The sequence below is a fragment of the Narcine bancroftii genome, chromosome 1 (genome assembly GCF_036971445.1).
Source record: "Narcine bancroftii isolate sNarBan1 chromosome 1, sNarBan1.hap1, whole genome shotgun sequence".
In the NCBI taxonomy this organism is placed as follows: domain Eukaryota; kingdom Metazoa; phylum Chordata; class Chondrichthyes; order Torpediniformes; family Narcinidae; genus Narcine; species Narcine bancroftii.
Genome location: NC_091469.1, coordinates 158,330,745 through 158,354,825, shown reverse-complemented (window position 1 = coordinate 158,354,825; position 24,081 = coordinate 158,330,745). Strand labels below are relative to the sequence as shown.

General features: G+C 48.4%; 1 protein-coding gene across 3 annotated transcripts in view; it reads right to left on the bottom strand.

Annotated features, from left to right (window-relative positions):
• The window catches only part of LOC138765378 (dual specificity testis-specific protein kinase 1-like), a 147,711-nt gene that overhangs the window by 63,470 nt on the left and 60,160 nt on the right, over positions 1 to 24,081 (bottom strand). For all 3 annotated transcript variants that reach the window (XM_069942422.1, XM_069942436.1, XM_069942429.1), the window contains 3 exons: positions 19,794 to 19,842; positions 9,679 to 9,825; positions 5,206 to 5,288 (listed from right to left, as the gene is read on the bottom strand). In XM_069942422.1, the coding sequence (XP_069798523.1) occupies positions 5,206 to 5,288; positions 9,679 to 9,825; positions 19,794 to 19,842 (279 nt within the window). The remainder of the gene's footprint in view (positions 1 to 5,205; positions 5,289 to 9,678; positions 9,826 to 19,793; positions 19,843 to 24,081) is intronic.

Sequence of the window (24,081 nt, the reverse complement as noted above, 5' to 3'; positions counted from 1 at the left end):
TTCCCCATCATTAAGAACATCTACAGGGAACGCTACTGTCGGGAAAGCAGCAGCAATCATCAAGGATCCACACCACCCCCCACCATACGTTCTGTTCTCACTGCTCAGGACTCACACCACCAGGTTCAGGAACAGCTGCTACCCCTCCACCATCAGACTCCTCAACCACAAACTCAGTCAAGGACTCTTCAAGGGCTCTAACTTCTGCACTTCAGTGATTTTTTTTCCTCTCTGTATTGAAGTTTCTTTACATTCATTATCTGTTTACAGTTCTTTATTTGTTTACTTGTGTACAGATTTTTTTGCACGACTAAGAGATCATTCTGCCGCGCCCGCAGGAAAAAGGAGTCTCAGGGTTGCATGCCATGTATGCTCTCTGACAATAAATCTGAATCCCTTGTTAAAGTCTGGCTGAGCCTCGCTAACATCAAAAAAAGCAATCTTCCTCTGCAGGGAAGGCCAATGTATTGCTCCAAAGGCCCATTTCCCAACAGGGAAGGCAATCAGTTTCAGCGACCGTGAGGTGTAGTGGAGAACCTTGGGATAAAATCCACGAAGGATTGACAGAGGAGAACCATCGAGAAGAGGGTGGCCTGGCTATCAGTGGGGAATGGTGAGATGGCAATCCTTAGCAAAATATGTACAAGCTGGGGCTCCTCTCCAGTGTTTAACCCTTTGGACTTCAGCCATTGTTAATCTTTCATAGTTTATACTCTGGACTGGGTTCATGGGTAAACTACAGCATCAGCCAGCTGGTGGTTGGGTATGAAACGGGGAAACAGTATATTTGCTTGTTGGTAGCCCCTGAAAACCGGGAAACGGAGCCCAAAGGGTTAAGGCAGAGATTGATAGGTATCTGAACAGACTATAAGACATACTGTAGGAGCAGAAATAAGCCATTCAGCCCATCGAGTTTGATTACAAGCTGATCCATTTTCCCCCACCCAGTCCTACTGCCAGGCCTTCTTCCCCCTAACCTTTGATGTCCTGGCTATTCAAGAACCTCCCAATCTCTGCCTTCGTCAGGGTATTGAAGGTTATGGGGCTGAGTGGATCAGCTCAAGGTGGAATGGCAGAGCAGACTTGGTAGGCTGAATGGCCTAGTTCTGCTCAGAAATCTGTGCTGCATGCAAATCCAGTGCAGAATTCAGATGAGACTCCTTCACCCAAGGAGATGTGGAAGGTGGGGATCACTCCCAGAGGCTGAGTGGAGGTAAAGGAAGAACTGAACAAGCTCACAGGGCAGGAGTGTCGCACGGATGGGACCAGCTGAGCAAAGCGCATGGTGTGTGGGTCTTCATTGATTGTGGCGTTGAGCTCAAGACCCATGAGGTAATGTTGTAGCTATACAACACCTCGGTCTAAAACAAACTGGGAGATTGTGTTCAGGGCTGGTCACCTCACCACAAGAAAGATGTGGATGTTACAGAGAGGGTGCCGAGGGGGATTGACAAGCATACTGCCTGGATTGGAGAACGTGCCTTACAGGGAATGAACTTGGTCTTTTCTCCTCGGAGCAACGGCAGAGACCATATAGAGATGGACAAGATGATGAGGGGCATTGATCGAGTGGAAGACCAGAGGCTTTTCTCCCCAGGGGGCGGAAATGGCTAAAATGATGGGGCATAGTTTTAAGTAAAACTCACTGGGTCAGAGTCCTGTATATAACGAAGGTAAAAATACTTAACCGCCATTTCAGGCTTGAGGCCTTCATCGAACATAAGAGAATGTCACCACGCGTCCGAACAAAAAAATGGGGGGCAGCAAGGGCAAGAGATGATAGGTGGACAAGGGAGGGAGGGGACAGCAGTGATCAAAGGGAGGAGGGACAGCTGGGTGGTTAGAGGGGGAAGGGCAGAGTTTTAAGGTCCATGCGAGTAAGTACTGGGGAGTAATAAGATTTTTACATAGTAGAGGATGTGGGGAAAAGGAAGGTCAGTGGAGATGAGCCGATCGTCAGATCAGCCATGATCTTATTGAATGGTGGAGCAGGCTCGACGGGCTGGATGGCCAACTCTTGCCCCTATTTCTTATGTTCTTATGTAAGAGTTAAGCTTTTTTTACACAGAGTGGTGGGTGCACAGTGGTGGAGACAGGTACGATAGGATCTTTTAAGAGACCATTAGATAGGTATATGGAACTGAGGGAAATGGAGTGTTATACAGGGGAGAAATTCTAGGCATTGTAGGTTATAAGATCAAATCTTCTGTGCTGCAGATTTCTTTGCACCCTGCTCAAAGATCAGACACCCTGTATAAAGGCAGAATGTATAGTTTGGGGCCGAACAGTCCTGCATTCCAGGTAACACTTTGGAATAATCCAAAAACCGTTTAACTCTGATGGATAGTTTTCAACATGAAAACATCAAGCAAATCAGGGTGGATAAATCCCCAGGGACTTGAGGGAGACTAGCATAGAAATAGCAGGGGTTCGAAGAGAAATATTTAAAACACCTTTAGCCACGGGGGTGGTACTGGAGGATTGGAGGGTAGCTCATGTTGTTCTGTTGTTTAAAAAGCCTCCAAAAATTACCCTGGAAATTATAGGCTGGTGAGCCTGATGTCAGTAGTAGGTAAATTATTGGAAGGGGTTCTCAGAGATCAGATATACAATTATTTGGATTGCCAAGGTCAGATTATGGATAGTTAACACGGCTTTGTGTGTGGTAGGTCGTGTTTAACCAATCTTATAGTGTTTTTCGGGGAGGTTACCAGGAACGTTGATGAAGGGTGTGGATGTTGTCTACATGGACATTGACAAGGTTCCACATGGGAAGTTAGTCAGGAAGGTTCAGACACACAGTATTATAGGTGAAGTTGTAATATGGATTTGACAATGGCTGGTTGGGAGAAGCCAGAGAGTAGTGGTGGTGGGTGATTGCTTCTCAAGACTAGTGGTGCACCTCAAGTATAGGTGCTGGGACCATTGTTGTTTGTCATTTATATCAATGATCCAGATGATAATGTGGGAAAATGGATCAGCAGGTTTGCAGATGACACTAAGATTGGAGACGTTGTGGACGGTGAAGAAGGTTTTCAAAGGTTGCAGAGGGATCTGGACCAGCTGGAAAAATGGGCTGGAAAGTGGCCGATGGAATTTAATGCAGACAAGAGTGAGGTGTTGCATTTTGGAAGGACAAACCAAGAAAGGACATCCACAGTAAATGGTCGGGCACTGAGGAGTGCGGTAGATCAGAAAGATCTGGGAATGGAGATGTGAATGGTAATTCCCTGACACTGGTGTCATAAGTAGATATAGTTATAAAGAGAACTTTTGGCATATTGACCTTCAGAGTACTGAGTAAAGCAGTTCTGATATTATTGTCAAGTTGTACAAGGCATTGGTGAGGCCAAATTTGGAGCATTATGTGCAGTTTTGGTCACCTAACTACAGAAAAGAGATCAGTGAGATGGAAAGAGTGCAGAGAAGAGTTACTGGGATGTTGCCCGGACTTCAGGAACTGAAGCTTAAACAGGTTTGGACTTTATTCCCTGAAACGTAGAAGAATGAGGGGAGATTTGATGGAGATATTTAAAATTATGAGGGGGACAGACAAAGTAAATATAGATAGGCTTTTTCCACTGAGGGTAGGTGAGATACAAACCAGAGGACATGGATTAAAGGTGAAAGGGGAAAAGTTTAGGAGGAACCTCTTCACATAGAGAATGGTGGGTGTATGGAACGAGCTGTCAGTTGAAGTGATGTATCAGGCTAATTTTTAACATTTAAGAAGAATTTGGTCAGGTACCTAGATGGGAGGAGTATGGAGGGCTATGGACTGGGTCAGTGCAACTTGGCAGAAAAGTGGTTAGGCACAGACTAGAAGGGCTGAAGGGGCCTGTTTCTATGTTGTAATGTTCTATAGTTCTAACTAGACTGTGATTTGATACTGGTCTTAACCACCTCCCAGTGGGAAAATAATCTCCTCCCATTCTGTTGACAGCTGACACCGATGAGAATTACTGTGGGTGAGTTAAATAATGTGAAAATGAATTGAAATTGCGGAGATGAGATGTGGATTGGTTTGACCAACCCAGGTCACTGGATAACCCAGGTAACATACACCCATTCCATTCACACACAGGCTCACACAGTGGCAGAGCGAGTAGAGCCACTGCCTCACCGTGGTGATGACCCAGGTTCGATTCCGACCTCCGACTGTGCGGAGTTTGCACCCTCTGCCTGCGATTCCCCGTCTCTCCGCTGCAAATCCGCCCCCTCCCAGTGAGTTGGTGATGGTGGAATCTGAGATGGGGGCGTTATAGATACAGGGAGAATGATGTAGGTTTATGACCAGCACAGATTTAGTGGGGTGAAGGGACTTTTTGCATTGTAGTTCCTTCTTGTCGCGGCCGCATACTTATGCGGGCCTCGAGAAGGGTCGGCAATGCATCTGTGGCGGTGCTCGGGAAAAGTAATGCACATGAGTTTGCCGGAACGGAGAGCAGGAACAGTGCAGTGGTTGACGCACTTGCTGGCGTGGTATATGTAAGAGGTTGGTGTTCAGTATACAGGTGCTCCTCGACTTACATTCCGGAATACGTTTGTTTCATGCTGAAAAAACCATTACACAGCTGAAAGCACACTGGGCACGAAGAATGTTTGAAGCATTGAACTCAAATTAAGTGCTGGATGGTGAAGATCTAAAGCGACAAGGCCATCACTTTCATTCTCTTCTAATAATGTTTGAGGACAGCCCAGCATTGCGAGAGAGTAATGTACCTCATAATCCAAGAGCGGGAACAGATCGGAATTTGAAGTTCAATGACCGGATTCGAGCCATCGTAACTTCGAAAAATCATAAGCCAGACCATCGTAAGTTGGGGAGCACCTGTAAGTGGTAAAACGGCGACGTTCCAACAAATAATGGAAGTGCCTAACTGCGAGGTAGAGAGCTAGGAGATGGCTAAGTATGAAACCGTGACGGTGGAACACGACAATCCTGATATTCTCTTTACTGTGTAGGCCATTTGTCCCATTGTGTCTGTGCTGGCTCAAAGGCATCCGGCATTCACTTATTTCCCAGTAGCCTGTTCCCTCGCCACTGCCTTCCCATCAACCCCACCCCAGATCCTCTCACTCAGGAAGAAAAAATGATGGCGCAGCCTCTGGTGTGGACCCTGGGAGGGTAAGGAGCGGTGCTCTGAATGGTTCAGCCGCCCGGTCCCAATGATAAGAGTAACGCCGGGGCTTTACGGCACTCACCTGTAGTTTGGGATCTTCTCAGAAAGGCCAAAGTCAGCCACCACAGCTGTGTAGGACTTATCTTCGCACTTTACCAGGCAGTTCTGAAAGGAACAGCGGGAATGTCACACACCAAATGAGCCGGTATGCACTGGCTGACATCAACAGGCAGTATGAGTGGGTGCCTTTCCCAATTGGAAAAGGTGTTGGAAATGAACCACTGGATTGGTCCTCGAACGTGGAGTCAGACAGCACAGAACAGGCCCTTTGGCCCACCCGAGCTAGCATTCAGGACGAGTCCCATTTGCTTCATATCCTTCTAAACCCTTCGTGCCAAAATTGAGTGCTCAGATGGCTTCCAAACATTGAAAGGGCTGGAGAGAGTGGACATGGGGAAGATGTTTCCTGCAGGGGGAGAGTCTCAGACCAGGGGGAATAGCCTCAGAGTAAAAGGACATCCCTTTAGAACACAGATGAAGAAGGATTCAAATGTTTGTTATTTAGACATATAGATATATACATACATATACATATATATATATATATATAAAAAATACATACAGAATGGTAACAGGCCATTTCGGCCCATGAGTACAAGCTGCCTCAATTACACCCAATAAATCACCCCTCCCCCCCACCACCCGGTGCCTTTCGAATGGTGAGAGGAAACCAGAGCCATGGGGAAAACCCATGCAAACATGGGGAGAACATACAAACTCCTTATAGACAGCAAGGGGTTCAAATCCCGGTCCCAATCGCTGGCGCTGTAATGGTGTTGTGCTAACCGCTACACAGACCGTGCGGAAATATGCACTTTAAATTTCTCTACCCGAAGCTGGTGGATCTGTAGGATTCATGGCAACAGACAACAACAGACCAAGTCGACAGGTGTATTAGTAAGAATGCCAAATGTTACAAGGAGAAGGCAGGAGAATGGGGGCTTGGCTGTAAAATACATCCAGCACAAATCTAACAGTACAGCAGCCCTGATGAGATCAGACATAACGCGTCGAAGAGCTGTACTGGTCAATGTTCTACGTTCAGGCAGTCAGTCTATATCTTCAGACATAGAGGCCGGGAGGAGCCATCATTCCAAGTGAAAACACAGAAATGCTGAGAAACTCAACAGGACGCATCACCAATGTTCGGGCCTGAGCCCTTCATCAAGGTATGGGAACAGGCAGGCAGACAGGCGCCTGAATGAAAGAAATGGCGGAGTGTTGGGGGGTGGGGAGGAGGAGTGGAGACCAACAGGCAAAAGATGATAATTGGACATGGATGGGGTAGGAGAGAGGAAAGGTGAGAATAGATGGGCGGAGGGTTTGGCTCAGTGAATGCAGAGCTGAGGTAAAGGAGACACATGGTAAATGAAGAGAGAGACAGAGAGAGAAAGAGAGAAAGAAAGAGAGAGACAGTGCTACAAGGAAAGGAGACATAGGGGTGGGGGTTGGCTAAGGGAAACTGGAGAAGTCAGTGTTAATGCCATCCTATTGGAGGGTGGCCAGATGGAATAGGAGGGGCTGTTGAGTTCCTCCGGCATTTCTGTGCTTTTATGACAATCGCAGCGTACAAAGAACCATAGAATATTACAGCAGAGAAACAGGCCCCTTTGGCCCTTCCATCCACGTACCTGTCTAAATGATTCTTAAATGTTAAAATTGAGCCCGCATTCACCACCTCAGCTGGTAGCTCGTTCCACACCCCCACCATTCTCTGTGTGAAGATGTTCCCCCTGAACATTTCCCCTTTCACCTTTAACCCATGTCCTATGGTTTGTATCTCACCTACCCTCAATGGAAAAAGCCGACCTACATTTACTCTGTCTGTCCCCCTCATAAATTTAAATACTTCTATCAAATCTCCCCTCATTCTTCTACGCTCCAGGAATAAAAAGTTCTAACCTGTTTAACCTTTCCCTGTAACTCAATTCCTGAAGTCCAGGCAACATCCTAGTAAATCTTCTCTGCACTCTTTCTATCTTATTGATATCTTCCCTGTCATTAGGTGACCAAAACTAAACACAATACTCCAAATTTGACCTCACCAATGTCTTATACAACTTTACTATAACATCCCAACTCCTGTACTCAATACTTGGATTTATGAAGGTCAATTTGCCAAAAGCTCTCTTTACAACCCTATCCACCTGTGACGCCACTTTCAGGGAATTATGTATCTGTATTCCCAGATCCCTCTGTTCTACCGCACTCCTCAGAGCCCTACTTTTTACTGAGTACGTCCTTTCTTGGTATGTCCTTCCAAAATGCAACACCTCATACTTGTCTGCATTAAATTCCATCTGCCACTTTCCAGCCCATGTTTCTAGCTGGTCCAGATCCCTCTGCAGCTTTGAAAACCTTCTTCGCTGTCCACAACGTCTCCAATCTTAGTGTCATCTGTAAACTTGCTGATCCAATTTAATTTAAGACTTTCGTGTTTCAGTCCAGAGCTATCGTTCTGACCAACAATGATCGCGTACCCCTCTCTTTCTCATCCACAGAGTCAAGGTTGCTGGGCATCTGAATGGGGATTCTTAGCTCACTGGCAGGCAAGTTGATCCAGATTGGAGGAAGAATGAGTTGGTCGCCTACCCTACCTGTCACCTCCCTCACATGCCCTGGTGCTACAAATGCAGGCAGATGATTCGCACAAAGCTCCCCCAGTCAGCAGCGGGACAGGATGCTGGCCAATCCCTTCCAACAATGTCGGCAGGCGCAGAAAAGCCGGTCAGCGTTGTCAGCTCACCTTCCCTCAAACTGTCTCACAGAACAGTACAGCGCAGGAACAGGTCCCTCAGCCCACACGCCTGTGCTGTACATGATGCCCAAATTAAACTAAGATTCTGCCGGTTGCCCATTATCCATATCCCTCCTTCCCCCCTCCTCATATCCCACGCAAGGTTGACAGAGCGAAGCTTTTCTTTTTGGAGAAATGAAGCGTAAGAGGTGACTTCATTGCGGTGTATAAGATTATGAGAGGCACAGATTGGGTGGACAACAGCACCTTTTTTCTGGGATGAGAGTAGCAAATATAGAGGACATTGGTTTAAGCTGAGTGAAAGAAAGTTTAAGCGAGTCATCGGGGGGGTAAGTTTAAAAAAAAAACAGAGTGGTGGGTGCCTGGAATGCATTACAGGTGGTGGAGGCTGGTACCTTTAAAAAGCTCATTCCCATGGATGTCAGGAAAATAGAAGGGTGTGGGTGTGATGTAGGGAAGGTTTAGACTGTTGTGGAGTATATTTACATAGGCTGGCAATATATCGTGGTCTGTACCGTGCTGTAATGTTCTATATTGAAGTGTCTATCTTGAAGCATCTTGAACACTATAGGGCGCTCGGTTGGTGTAGCGGTTAACCCAACACCATTGCAGCACCAGCGATTGGGACCAGGGTTCTGTAAGGAGTTTGTATGTTCTCCCTGTGTCTGCATGGGTTTGCCCCAGGGGGCTCCAGTTTCCGCCCATTGTTTGAAATATACCGGGGGCTGTAGGTTAATTGGGTGTAATTGGGCGGCATGGACTCGAGGGTCGAAATGGCCTGTTACCGTGGTGTCTGTCTAAATTTAAATTAAATTAAACATATCTGCTTCCACCACTACCCCTGGCAGCCTGTTCCACTCTCTGGGTAAAATGCCTGCCCCACACATCTCCCTTAAACTCCCCCTCTCCGCCTTCACTTTAAATGAATGTTCTACAGTGTGTGACATTTTTAGCCTGGGGGGTAAAACCTCTCACTGTCCACACTACCAATGACGCTTATGAACCTCGATCAGTTCTCCCCTCAGCCTCCGACGCTCTGGAGAAAACAAACCAGGTTTGCCCACTTTCTCCCCATTAGCTCATAGCCTCTACCCCAGGCAGCATCCTGGTAAACCTCTGCTGTACCTTTTCCGAAACCTACACATCAGTGTAGATAAAATCAGCAGCACGATTAGCGCCAATGAGATGTGGGTTCAAATCCGCCGCTATCTGTGGAGATTAGATATTCTCCCTAGGACCTGCTTCTTCCAGCTGCTATGCTTTCCTCCTATGTTCCAAAGACGTACAGGCCAGTAAGTTAATTGGGTGTAATTGAGCAGTGAGGGTTTCAAGAGAGAGGAGGGGCTTCTACTGTATTGTTAACATTTTAAAAGACGTAAATTCTTTCAGTTTCCTTGGCAATTCTCTAAAATCCAGGTACAGGCAGATTCTGACTTCCTTCAAGTCGCTGAAGGAGGCCATTTAGCCCATCGTGTCCATGCCAGTTCACAGGGAAATCCCATCCCCTCCCGCACATGTCGCCCAATCTCTCACCTCATTCCCATCAACTCCTCTACGCACTGGGGGGGGGAACTCCAGACAGACAGCGTCAGAGAATGTGCAAACTCCACACGGACAACGGCGGAGGTCAGGATCGAACTCGGGAGCCACAAAGAAGCACCCCCACCCACTCTGTCGCCGCGCCAGCCGAGTGCTGATCTCGCAACAGGCGCTGCACCAAAGCTTTGGTTTCCATACCTTGGACGTCAAGTCCCGATGGAAGATTCCCTTCGAGTGCAGGTAGCAGAGGCCTTTGGCGATGTCTAGGGCAAGTTCAATCCGGACTGGCCAGGACAGGTGCTCCTTGCCGGCCAGCACCTGTTCCAGACTCCCTCCGTTTATGTACTGAAGCAAAAGAAAAAACAAAGTCAGATGCTGGTTAGTGGACAAGACTCCTTTGATGGGTACCTTCCAAACCCACCACCTCGACCAGCTGGCAGGACAAAGGCAGCACATTTATGACTCTGAGGGACTCTAGTGACTCTTTGTTAGCCTTATGGCAGGCAGGCAGTTACATTTGTAATGTATTATTACATGGCAATGTAATGAAGGTTGTATGGCAATAAGCATTATCGTTAGTCAGGGGGATTGAGATCAAAAGCCATCAGTCACATTGTAGCTTAATAAAACTCTGGTTAGACTACACTTGGAGTATCGTGTTCAATTCTGGTTGCCTCATTACAGGAAGGATGTAGATGATATAGACCAGTGGTTCCCAACCTTTTTCTTTCCACTCACATCCCACTTTAAGTCATCCCTCTGCCATTGGTGTTCAGTGATAAGTAAGGGATTGCTTAAGGTGGGATGTGAATGGGAAGGGAAGGTTGAGAATCACTGCTCCAGACCTGATTGTTACTGAAATATTTTAACTTGAGAAAAATTGTCATTTCCTTTGGAGTTATGAAACCGTGCACATAACGAGCCAATGAGGTACAATTAAAACAGTGGTCTTCAAACTTTTTTCTTTCCACTCACGTACCACTTAAAGTATTCCCTATGCCATCGGTGTTCTGTGACGAGTAAAGGATTACTTACATGAGTATGTGGGTGCTGTGTCTGTTTACGGAGAGTGGAAGAAAGTTTAGGGCAGACTATGGAAGCACTTTCCAAACCCACCAGCTCAATCAGCTACCAGGGCTCGAGCAGCAAAGGCAGAGAGACCCCCCACCCACTGGAGTTTTCCCCCTGACCACACATGGTCTCGATTTGGGAATATCTTGCTGTTGCTGGATCAAAATCCTGGAACTTGTGTCGGTGGGACTGTGCCAGGAATATTCTCTGCCATTTTGGTTACAGACTTACACCGCGTGGAAACAAGCCCTTTGGCCCAACTTGCCTATGGAACCAAAATGTCCCACTCACTGTTGTCCTAAATGCCTGTATTTGGCCCACATCCCTCTCAACCCAACCTATCCCCCACTCTGGACAAAAGACTATTTGCATTTACCTGATCTATTCCTGCCATGGTTTTGTAGCCCTCTCTGAGCTCACCCCTTATAATAGATGAGGAAGGATCAGATCTACCTTGAGAGAAGGCAGAGGAGGCGCACAAGGTTGTTGCTGATCCCGAGGGCTGGGGCGTGAGAGACTGAGAAAGCTGGGAGTGCTTCACCTGGAGTGGAGGGGATCATGGGGGTGTCACTGGTGTGGACTTGGGGCAGCTGTGTGCAGGAACACAGTGCTGCTCCATGGGGTCCAACTGCCCAGTGGTTACACCCTTAGTCCTAGGGAGCGGAGATACAGTGCTGCTCTGTGGGGTCCTACTTCCCAGTCAAGACCTTGGGGACTGGAGACAAAGCATCGCTCTGTGGGGTCCGGTTTTGACGCTGACTGCCGTGGGAGTGGAGAATGGAGAGACAGCGCTGCTCTGCTGGGTCCAACTGTCTGGTTGTCACTGATAGCCTCAAGGTACTAGGGAAAGAGGACACAGTGCTCCTTTGCGGGGGCCCTACTGCTCGCTCGTTGCACCCATGCCCTGTATCCTGGGGATCAGAGACACAGCTTTCGTCTGCAGGGTCCGACTTCCTGGTTGTTCCCCCGACAGCCCCACCAGAGCCTTATAAAGCCTTAACAACAATCCCTGCTCCTGTATCCTGTTCCTCTCGATATCAATGCCACATTGCATTTACCTTCTTCACCACTGACTCAACTTGGAGGTTAACCTACACATTGACTCCAAAGTCCCTTTGCACCTCAGAATTTTGAATTTTCTCCCCACCCCAATTAATAGTCTTCCCTTTACCCCTCCCACCAAAGTTCATGATCATACGCTTTCCAATGTTCTGTTACGTTTGCTGCTTCTCTACCCATTCTCCTGATCGATCGCAGGTTCCCTGTGGCCTCTCCATTTCCTCCTCGCTATATGCCCCTGCCCCTATCTTTGTATCACCTTGTCTGCGATGGACAACTTGACTTGGCAAGATCAGAGAGCTGCGGTTTGTCGAGGAGAGCGGTGGAATGCCAGTGTTGTTCAGTTGCCATGTGTGACAGAGAGATGCATCCTCTCTGAATTCAGCCAGCGGAGGAAATACCTGTGGCCTTCCAGGACTTGTTTTCATTCCTTGCCACCTAGCCTGCCAAACCTTCTCACAGGAAGACAAACACAGATGTCCCCACCCATCCTTCCCCCCACCCCCACCCGATGTAGGCACATAGCTCTGGTGGTCCACAACAACTACGGCTTATTATTATTTTAAACCTTTAACACGGAAAGGCTCGGCTTTCGACCAGAGTTTGATGATTATTAGGGAAGGAGGTCTTAAAAAGGGCACCGCGAGGTTTAGGATAATGGGTGGCCTCTCAGCTGCAGGCATGGGTTTGATCTTGACATCTGGCGCTGTCTATGTGGAGTTTGCATGTTCTTCCTGTGACCCTTCAATTTCCTTCCCCCAACCCCCACTCTGAGGCTCTGGTTTCCTCCCACGTTCCAACAACGTGCAGTTCGGTTAATTATCCCAAGGCATGGGTGAGGGGATGGGTTGCAGGGAGAAAGAGGAAAGGGATTGCACTGGCAGCCCACAGGAAATCAACAGGCCGAATGGCCACATCCTATGTCGTAAGGTAAATGGGAAAGTTCAGTAGGAGTGAGGTCAAGGACAGGCAGGCAGGCGGGTGTGAAGGGCAGTGGGAACGTTCAGGGGGATGGAGGGGAGTGTGTGCAATGGGCTGGGGGACAATGGCCTAGTCCCACCCAGGTTCACCAGGGCAGCACCTTGTCCATGTCCCTAGGTGGTCCAGACCCACCCGGGTTCACCAAGACTGAACCTGCTCTGGCAGGCCTCTGGGTGGAAGGCGGGGGAAAGGTCCCTCTGCTCCGAGACAGGATGGGTGTCATGCAAGCTGACACGCACACGCGCACACTCACACAGTCTCATACAGAGGCATTCATCCACACACACGAAAACACTCACGAGCATTCACACACGAGCACACACTTGTACTGCGGGGAGGATGAGTATAACTTCTTTTACAGATGCCTGTCAGGACCAAGGCTGTGATATGGAGCGTTCTCACTGCTGTCATCTGCCTGTTTGATTAACCTTGACCCTTCTCCTTCCTGTCATTATCCTGGATGAAAGCCTGGGGAACTGCCAACACGGCCAAATCAGCAGCGGAGACTGAGAAAACAGGGAAGCTGGAAAAGGCCTGTGAAAGCAGGGACTGGAGCGCAGTGAGGCAAGGCTGATGGTCAACTATGCGCCGGGAGGGTCTCCTCGACTCCTAAGCCGAGCCACACCAGTTCATGCTAGGGTGTTGCACTAGAACGCTCGATGGAATTTTAGCTCAACTCGGTAGGTGTTAAATAGCACGGAAAAAGGACCTTCTAGCCAACTCATCCATACAAACCAAGCTGAGATAACCCTATTGCCTGCGTTTGACTCAACTCCTTCTCAACCAGCCATCCTCAACCTTTGGAGAGACTGGGTGCAGATTGGGAGATCGCTTCGCTGAGCACCTTCGCTCCATCTGTACCAGTGACAGGGACCTCCCAGTAACCAACCATTTCAGTCCTGTGCCACACTCCCACACTCACATGTCTGTCCATGGCCTTATATTGTTCCACCAAGACCACCCACAAATTGGAAGAACAACGCCTGATTTTCCATCCAGTCGCTCTCCAGCCAGGTGGCATTAACATCGACTTTTTGATTTCTGCTGACCTGTTCTCCTCTTCCCCCTTCCCTTCCCAGTTCTCCTCCCTCCCTTCACCCAGCCATCCCTCCTCCCCTTGATCACTGCTGTCCCCTCCCTCCTTTCTCCACCTATCACCTCAGTTACAATTGGGTCTAGAGCAGTGATTCTCAACATTCCCTTTCCACCCACATATCACCTTAAACAATCCCTTACTAATCAGAGCACTGATAGTAAAGGGATTATTAAGGCAGAATGTGAGTGTATGTCAGAGCTTCATTTAACACCCATATCTTGTAAATAAGGGCTCAATTTCTTCCAAAATATATATTTGCCTCTTAAATTATAAGTAATTTCCTCAAGTGGTATACAACTCCGGACTTCAGCATGCCACCTTTCTATACCCAGATCCGTGTCCGACTTCCAAGTTATAGCAATATGGAGTCCAATGTTGGCAAATGTGAGGTTATCCACTTTGGAAGGAAAAATGGAAGATCAGAATATTATTTAGATAGAAAGTGATTGCAGCACGCTGCCATGCAAGAGGACTTGGGAGTGCTTGTGCATGAATCGCAAAAGGTTGGTCTGCGGGTGCAGCAAGGTCTCAGGAAGGCAAATGGAACTTTGGCCTTTATTGCTGGAGGGATTGAATTGAGAAGCAGGGAGGTTGTGCTGCAAATGGACAAGGCCCTGGTGAGGCAGCATTTGGAGAACTGTGTTCAGATCTGGGTCTCCCTACTTGAGGAAGGATGTAGAGGAGCAGAGGAGATTCACCAGATTGATTCCAGGGATGAGGGGGTTGGCCTGTGAGGAGAGATTGTACTCACTGGAATTCTGAAGTCTGAGAGGGGATCTTATAGGCACATACAAAATTATGAAAGGCATTAGTATGATAGAGGGAGATAAGTTGTTTCCATTGGGAAAGGACACCAGAATCAGGGGACATAGCCTCAAGGTGCAGGGTAGTAGATTTAGAACATAGAACATCAGAGCACAGCATAGGCCCTTCAGCCCTTGATGTTGTCCCGGCCCATAAATTCCTTCCAAACAAAAGGTACTAAACCCTCCCTACCCCATAACCCTCTATTTTTCTTTCATCCATATGTCAATCTAAGAGTCTCTTAAAGATTTAGGATGGAGATGAGCAAGAACTGCTTTTCCCAGAGCGAGGGGATTCATCAGAGATGTCCTTCTTGTTCAAACATCTTGGCTTTCCCTCTACCATCATCAACTCACCCACATATCTGAATATCTGCCCTGGCCCCCTCCATCCCCATGCACAACAAGGACAGGATTCCTCTTGTCCTCACCTACCACCCCAACAGTCTCCGCATCCAACACTTCCTCTTCCACCATTTCTGCCACCTACTACGAGATCCCACCACTAGACACACATTTCTCTCTCCTCCCCTCTCCGCATTCTGCAGGAACCACTCCCTCCATGACTTCATTGTCCACCACTCCCTCCATGACTCCATTGTCCACTCTTCCCTCCCCAAAATCGTCCCCTTGGTACCCACCCCTGTGACCGCAGGAATGCTCCCCTTGTGCCCACACCTCCTCCCTCACCTCTGTTCGGGGCCACAAACAGTGCTTCCAAGTGAAGCAACATTTTACTTGTTAATCTGCAGGGGTCATCTACTCCATCCGAAACTCCCGTTGTGGTCTCCTCTACATCGGAGAGACGGCACGCAGATTGAGAGATCGCTTTGTCGAGCACCTCAGCTCCGTCTGCCGCAAATAGCGTGGATCTCCCGGTGTCCACCTATTTCAATTCCCCACCCCATTCCCTTGCCGACAGGTCTGTCCATGGTCTCATGCACTGCCAGACTGAGACCATCAGTAAAGTGGAGGCACAGCATCTATCTTCCAATTGGGCACCCTCCAATCGGATGGCAATATCAACTTCTCTGCCTTTCATTAAACTCCCCCGCCCCCACCGCTCACTCCTACTTCTTCCACTGTTCCCTTCCCCTAGATCTGTCTCTGCCTCCTTTCGCACAAACATGATAAATTCTCACCTTATCATATCTAATGAACACCTTTTGTAGATTTGCATTCATCCCCCAGCCATCTCTGTCTGAATTCTGAGACTTGTTGAGATTTCTTGCATCTGGCTTATTCCCTGAAGACAGACTCAGGCCCGAAATGTCAGCAATGTATCTTTGCTTCTTATGGATGCCGAAAAGACCCTCTGAGTTCCTGCAGCATTTTGATGTGTTTTAACCTACACATTTTGAATGGTGGAGGAAACCAGAGACCCAGGGGAAAACCCACGCAGCCACGGGAAGAACGTACAAACTCCTTGCAGACAGCGCGGGATTCGAACCCCAGTCCCGATTGCTGGTGCGGTAACAGTGTTGCGCCTCCCTGTGTGCTAATCGTGCCACCTCTGAACACCAATGCTCCCAACTCCCTGACCATTCAGTGAATACACATTATGTCTGTACCCCCTTGAGTGTAACACCTCACATTGGCTCGAATCACCTCCGCTGGCCATTTCTCCACCCCATCTCCAACCAATCTCCTGCTGTATCCTAAGGCAACCTTCCTCCCTATCCACAACTTCACCAGCTTCAGTGCTGTCACAAACTTACCGATCAGGTACGAAATGTTCAAAAGGGAAACAGAGAGAGGGAGAGATGGAGGGAATGAGGGAGGGAGATAGAGAGAGGGAGAGATAGAGGGAGTGAGGGAGGGAGATAAAGAGGGAGAGTGGGAAGAGAAAGGCAGAGAGAGGGAGAGAGTGGTAAAAGGGAAAAAGAGGGAGAGATGGAGGGAGTAGAGGAGAGGGGGAGAGGGAGAAGAGAGAGAGAGAGAGAGAGGAGAGAAACACCATATGTTGGAGATAAATGGTGCAGAGAGGAGAATGGAATAATTTACAGTAGATGGAGAACAGCAGCCAGAGAGTACAGTGCCCAGAGAGAGAGAGAGAAGTGCTGGACATAGAAGGAGGGCAGCAGTACAGAAGAGATGTATCAGATATAAAGAGAGGTAGAGGAGAAAGAGAGTGTACAGCGAAAGAGTGAAGTACAGAGATAGAGAAAAAGAGTGCAGTACATGGAGGGTGAGAGAGAGAGAGAGACAGAAGGAGAAACAAGGAGAGGGAGCCAAACACAGATAGGAAATGACACCGTTAAACACCCCTGAGTTAGTTGCAGTTAGCCAGCCCGTGCACGCAACTTACTCCCTAGAGCAGGGGTGTCAAACTCAAATTCACGGAGGGCCAAAATTAAAAACTTGGACTAAGTCGAGGGCCGAACTAAATATTTATTGAAAATTTTCAACAACATCTGCATGTTTTCTCTTCTTTCAACATATGTAATGTTAAACTTTTTCTTATTAAAATAAATGTCTAATAATAGTTTTGGATAAACTCTCAAATGAGAAATAAAATATTCAATAAATATTATTTCTCTATAGAGGATTTGTCAAATGTTGCTAGTGTGCTGTCGAATAGTAAAATCTGGGGGCTATTGAGAATGTGGGAGAATAACATGATTCCTGAAACAATCCAATGGGTGACTGGTTGTGGGCATGAACTCTAGCAGGGTTATTTGCCATGCCCTTTTTCCATTGGTACAGATATCCTTTGATTGACACACTTTTCAAGTTTTATGCCTAATGAGCTTGTATCCAGGTGCAGGACCATTTTTAACCAGGAATATATTTATCAGTGTGACGTGAAACTATTGGAAGATCGTTTTATCCTGAGATTAAAGTTCATAATCCTTACTCAGGCCTGTGTGCGGGAGGGCGGGGTTTGCGGGCGATCGGGTTGGACAACGACAGTGCGGGGGCATCGGCTCTCGCTGCAGGGCGGCATCTCGGCGGATCAGCGGCCCCGTCACCGTGAGTCGCGGGTCGGCCTGCGGCAGGGAGGGGGAGTGGGCAACGGTCCTGGCGAGGTCAGGCCCGAGGCCTCCGGTTCCGGGCGCTGGGAAGCGGCCTTGGCTTCCCCTGACACCGGCCAGGCCCCAAAACCAGAGTCCACGGTGAGACCCTGCAACGTAAACAGAGGAGGTGGGGCGATTAGCGGGCTGACGCCAATGCATTCTGGGATTTGTTGTATTACTGTGCATGCGCTTTACTGGCGCGGCAGCCAGCGGGCCACCTCTAATACAGTTTTGAAATGATCTTGCGGGCCAAATATAATTATATTGCGGGCTAAATTTGGCCCGCGGGCCAGAGTTTGACATGTGTGCCCTAGAGAAAGCAGTCCCTCTGAATGAGGCAATGGTAATAACCAAGGAAGCCCCACTCAGTGTGCATTGACAGGGGGAGTGGATCACTGGGCAGTAGGCAAAAGGGGGGAGTGATGCACTTTGCAATGATGTTCAACCCCTCACCGCAGAGCTCAGAGCTGGGAAGGCTCCCTGCGAAGGTGGAAGGGTGCAGGTTAACGATGTGAGCCATCGCCAGAAAGCTGCCATTTCCAAACCATGTAAAGCTGGGGGAAGGTGGGGGGGGGTTGAGGGCTGGAGGTGTGTTGCCTGGGAACAGGAAGGCAGTGGGATGGTGTGTCAGTTGGCACACAGCTCTGTGGCTGTTCACAGTGTGCCAGCCTGAACAATAAACCACAGAGAATGGTCATCACTAAGTTTTATAGTTCATACATTGAACATTACAACACAGTACAGGCCCTTCAGCCCACAATATTGTGCTGACCCATATAAACCTACTCCTCAACAATCTAACCCCTTCCTAACTCATAACCCTCTATTTTTCTTACATCCACATGCCTAAGAATCTTTGAAAAGTCCCTGTTGAACCAGTCTCCACAACCATCCCTGACAGTATCCTGGGATATCTCATCTGCACATTTTCCAAAGCCTTATACTAACCAGACTTTTACATTATCTGTTACCCAGAATAATTACAGCTTCAAAAATCATAAGGTTCTCACATCCCCTCCACACTATCTCCGGCTCACTCATCTCGCACTCAGTCCAGTCCCTTTGGAACATTTAAGATATCCCTATCAGTAACGAAAAGTGTCGAACGGCAGCCCAGGGGTTTCAGTAGAACCTGGACAGAGAGTGTTAAACACAGAGGGAAGGTACACTGTTCAATTTCACTCTCTCTGGGTCAGACACAGAGTCAAGCTCCTTCTACACCATCCCATCACAGACTCCTGGGATCAGACACAGGGTGAAGTTCCCTCCACACTGTCTTGTTACACACACCCACCACACAGGTTAAATACAAAGTGAAGCTCCCTCCATACCATCCCATCACACACCCCCAGGGTCAGACACAGAGTGAAGCTCCCTCCACACTGTCCCATCACACTTTCCTGGGGTCAGACACAGAGTGAAGCTCCCTCCACACCGTCCCATCACAAACTCCTGGGGTCAGACACAGGGTGAAGTTCCCTCCACAGTATCCTGTTACACACACCCACCACACAGGTTAAATACAGAGTGAAGCTCTCTCTACATTGTCCTATGGCATAATTTCACAGTTGATTGATGAAGTTATAGGAGACTATGGTACCACAGATGGTACCAGGCTTTTGTGTAAAAGAGATTTGGGTGGAATCTAAGATCGCTAAGATTCTGAGAAGTGTTGGCCAGCATAGAGATGCCACCAGTAATACAGAAGAATTATTGACAACCCCCGAGTGAGGACAAGCTGTTAAATGGAGACGAAATGCTGGTGAGGGGACACTTCGAACATTGTGATTGAACTTGTGAGGATACACAAAAGATGCATCAGGACGTTTACACACACTCTGCTGGAGGGTCTCAGCTGGTCGAGCACCATCCATGGGAGAAAACGATTGGCCGACGCTTCAGGCTGGAACCCATCTGGCTCGAAATGTCGACCTTTCCCCGTCTCCCGCTGACAAGGCCCGACCAACTGAGCACCTACGGCAGAGTGTGCGGTGCTCCAGATTTCAGCTTCTGTAGTCTCTTGAGTGTCTCCAGTTCAGAAGTGAGCTGGGATTGCACCCGGCTGGGGTTAGACGGGGAAATCTGCAGAGGCAGGGGTCAAGTACAATGTGCAAAGATCTGGAGAAACTCAGCAGGTCATGCCACATCCATAAGAAGCAAACAGTAAATGAGAGGGGCTGTGGCCTCCATCTATGTAGGGAGCGCCATAATGGGCTCCACCAGTTCTAAATAGATGGGCCGAATGGCCTCGGTCCATTCAATCTGTGGCACGGACGCACCACTTACCTCAGTCAGAGCGTGCAACTGGCCCTCATGAACACACACTCCCAAGAACCTGCAGAGAAAATTCACAGGCCAATCAGCAGGTGGAAAACCACAGGGAAAGCACCATCATCTCCCCGACATTCCGACTCGTGGGATCTCCCCATCCATCTGAAAATCCAAGCACTCCCGCGGATCGTGCCCAGCAGTCAAAGTAGGGGCGCCTACGTGAGACCAGACGTCACACGTTCTCCGGGCTGAACACCTATTGGCTGGCCTTCCCTTCCCACAGCAGACTTGCAGCTCAATGTGGAGGGCAAGGTTGGGAGGCCCAGTCTCCAGTGGAAGGGCCGGGGGTTGGGGATGGGAAAGAAAATAAGTCTCTCTGGAGATGGGTTACTGAAAACAAAACCCGACAGATTGTGGGGACCTGAAACCAGAAGTTACTGGACACAGTGGTCAGGTAGGACACTTGCAGAGATTCAGACAACACAGAAACAAGTCCTTCAGCCCAACTTGTCCTTTCTGACGTAGATGTCGACCCAAACAAATCCCGTTTGCCTGAGTTTGACCCACATCCCTTTAAACTAGTGGTTCTCAAACCTTTTTCTCCCCACTCACATACCACCTTAAGTAATCCGTTGCTAACCTCAGAACACTTATGGCATTCCTTACTAATCAGAGAGGACCCATGGCATCACTTACTAACTAGAGAGGTCCCACTGCATCCCTTACTAACCAGAGAGGGCCCACGGCATCCCTTACTAACCAGACAGAACCCACGGCATCCTTTACTATCCAGACAGAACCTATGGCATCCCTTGCTAACCAGAGAGAACCCACGGCATCCCTTACTAACCAGATAAACCCCACGGCATCCCTTACTAACTAGTGAGGACCCTTGGCATCCCTTACTAACCACACAGAACCCACGACATCCCTTAATAACCAGAGAGGGCCCACGGCATCCCTTACTAACCAGACAGAACCTACGGCATCCCTTGCTAACCAGAGAGAACCCACGGCATCTCTTACTAACCAGAGAGAACCCACAGCATCCCTTACTAACCAGTGAGGACCCTTGGCATCCCTTACTAACCACACAGAACCTACGGCATCCCTAACTAACCAGATAAACCCCACGGCATCCCTTACTAACCAGACAGAACCTACGTCATCCCTTGCTAACCAGAGAGAACCCACGGCATCTCTTACTAACCAGACAGAACCATGGCATCCCTTACTAACCAGAGAGGGCCCACAACATCCCTTACTAACCAGAGTGGGCCCACAGCATCCCTTACTAACCAGAGAGGACCCATGACATCGCTTTCTAAGCAGAGAGGGTCCACGGCAGCCTATGCCATCGTTGCTCTGTGATTAGTAAGAGATTAGTTAAGGTGGTATGTGAGTGGAAGCTCTGCTCTAAACCTTTCCTACCCGTTCAAAGTAAAGGTCAAGGTTCAAAGATCCTTTTATTGTCCCGTAGTAATACATTGAAAATATAACATACATGATATAGTTTAACTTTTTTCTGCTCTAAGGATGTCATGATCACATACTTACCTTTGTTGGGGGTGGTACCGACCACTGCTGATGATGTAAGCGATCCAACACATGGGGGGTAATAGCGCACATGTGTGGTTGTGTTAAGTGTCAGTATATGGGTGATGGATCTCAGATGCTGGAGGAGGGGAGTGAGAGTGTCAGGGTCACCCGTGTGGCAGTGAAGATCAGAGGGGTTTACCTGGATGGGGTTTGGGGAGTTGAATGTTGTGTCCAGTGAACAATAAAAGCAAGTTGATTTCATGCTGTGCTGGAAGAAACAATGTGAGTGTATTCTCTATTTGTTTGTAAGCTGTGGTAAATCAGTGCCGTTACAGGGAAGGCAAGAAGCCACAAATCACTTCTGGACTGTACAGGCCCTTCAGTCCTCAATTTTGTTCCTACCAAAAAATATAACTAAACCCTCCTTACCCTGTAAGCCCCTAATTTTCTTCCATCCATGTGCCTGTCAAAGAGTCTCTCAAATGTCCTCAATATTTCAGCCTCCACCACCACCCCGGAAAGGCATTCCAGGCGCCCACAACTCTCTGTGTAAAACTACATACCCCTGATGCTTTCCCTGAACGTCCCTCCCTTCACTTTCTACATGTATCCTTTGGTGTTTGCCACTCCCACTCTGGGAAAAAGGTGCTGGCTGCCTACATCGTCTGTGCCTCCCAGAACCTTGTCAACCTCTATTAAGTCACCTTATTATTAGTATTGCCCGGTCCCCCATACAGAATGAGAGAAAAAGATAGAGAGAAGCAAGAAAAAAAATATAGTTTGATTGTTAGAATGATCCCCACCTCCACCAGCAGCTCGTTCCACCACCCTCCATGGGAAGGGGTTCTCTCGATTTCTAATCTTTCCCCTCTCACCTTCAATGTATAGACTCCCCGACCCCAGGGAGACAATGGTGACCATTCACTTTATCCACGTTCCTCATGATATTATAAACCTCTATGTGGTCACCCCTTAGACTCCTACACTCCAGGGAGAAAGGTGCCAGCTTATCCAGGCTCTCCTGACTCACGCCATCTAGTTCCAACAGCATCCTCATTGAATCTCTTTCTGCACCATTTCTGGCTTGATGACTTTATTCCTGTAACTGGTCGACATCATATGCACATGGTGTGGTCCCATCAAGGTCTTGCACAGTTCCACGTGGTGTCCCCACTGCCCTACTCCGTATCTTGATTGATGAAGGCAAACCATCCTCGCCTCCCTGTCCTCTTGCATCGCCACTTTCAGGGAGGTATGTATCTGTACCCCTCAGTAACTCTGTTCTACAACAAGGCACAATCCGAATGCCAGGACACAATGGTTGTCGGCAGAATCACACCAATGAAGAATCTTCGAGGAGGGAGATAGATCAGCTGGTTGAGTGGTTTCATTACAGCAAACTTGGACTCAATGTTGTCAAAGCCAAGGAGGTGACTATGGACTTCAGGAGGATGCAGTGAGGAGAACACAAACTAGTCCTCATCCAGGGGTCAGCAGTGGAGAGGATAAAGAACTTCAAATTCCTGGGTGCCAACATCTCTGGAGGCCTTGATGTCGATGTAATCATGAAGAAGGCTCACCAGCTGCTGTACGTCGTGAGGAGATTCGGTCTGTCAACAAAGACGGGTGCCAATTGCGTGGAGAGCAGTCTGACCAGTTGCATCACTGTCCGGTACGGAGGTGCCAATGCACAGGGCAGGAAAAGGCGACAGGGAGTGGTGAACATTAGTCATCACTCCAGCGAGATCATCCACAAGAGCTGGTGACCCAAGAAAGCAAGCCTCTACCATCAGGGGACCGCCACTACCCAGGCCGTGCCCTCTCCACGCTACTACCGTCAGGAAGGAGGTGCACGAGCCTGAAGACGGACACCCTGCAGTACAGAAACAGCTTCTTGCCCTCCGCCATCGGAGTTCTGAACGGACAATGTACCTCAGACACCGCCTCACTTTCTCATCTTTTCCACTTAATTATTTAGTGTTTAACTGTAATTTCATAGCAATATTTGCACCTGTAATGCTTCTGCAAAACAACAAATTTTGTGGCACATGTTCATGACAATAAGCTCTGATTCACTCTAGGACTCTACCATTCGCAGTGAGAGCCCTGCCTTGGTTCAACTTCCTAAAATGCAGCAGCTCATGGTTATCTGAGGTAAATTCCATCTGCAGTGACTGGTTTGTACTTTTGGTTTGTTGTTTTATTCTCTTTATGCCCTGCGATTGCTCCAAGTTACACTTCTGACCTTCCAACTTACAAAACTCTTGGCAGATCTGTAACAGATGAGGAACCTATCAAATGAATGCATCTCCCAGGCCTCAGTGCACTCTATCTAGAAAGCATTCTCAGCTGCCATAGCTGGTGACCAGAGCACAGTCCAATTTACAAAGTGGCTGGTCTGAAGGACAACAAAAACAGAAAATGCCTGAAATACTCAGCTGGCCAGCCTACGTCCGACGGGAGTGGAAGGCAGTCGACATCTGAGGTCGAAGATCCTTCGACAGTACTGGGCAGGAGACCATCAGGAGGGGCAGGCCCATGTCTCTGATTGGAGAATGCTGGGGTGAGCCGTTGGGGTGGAGTTCTGCCCAATTGGAAAGCAAGAACAACCACCAAGAAATGTGGGAGTCGCAGAATGCAGAGCAGGGGGATGTGCCCAGTAGGTCCACTTCAAGATAAGAGCACAAGAAATAGGAGCAGGAGTTGGTCTTGTTACCCGTCGAGTCTGCTCCACCATTCGATAAGATCATAGCTAGTCTGGCCG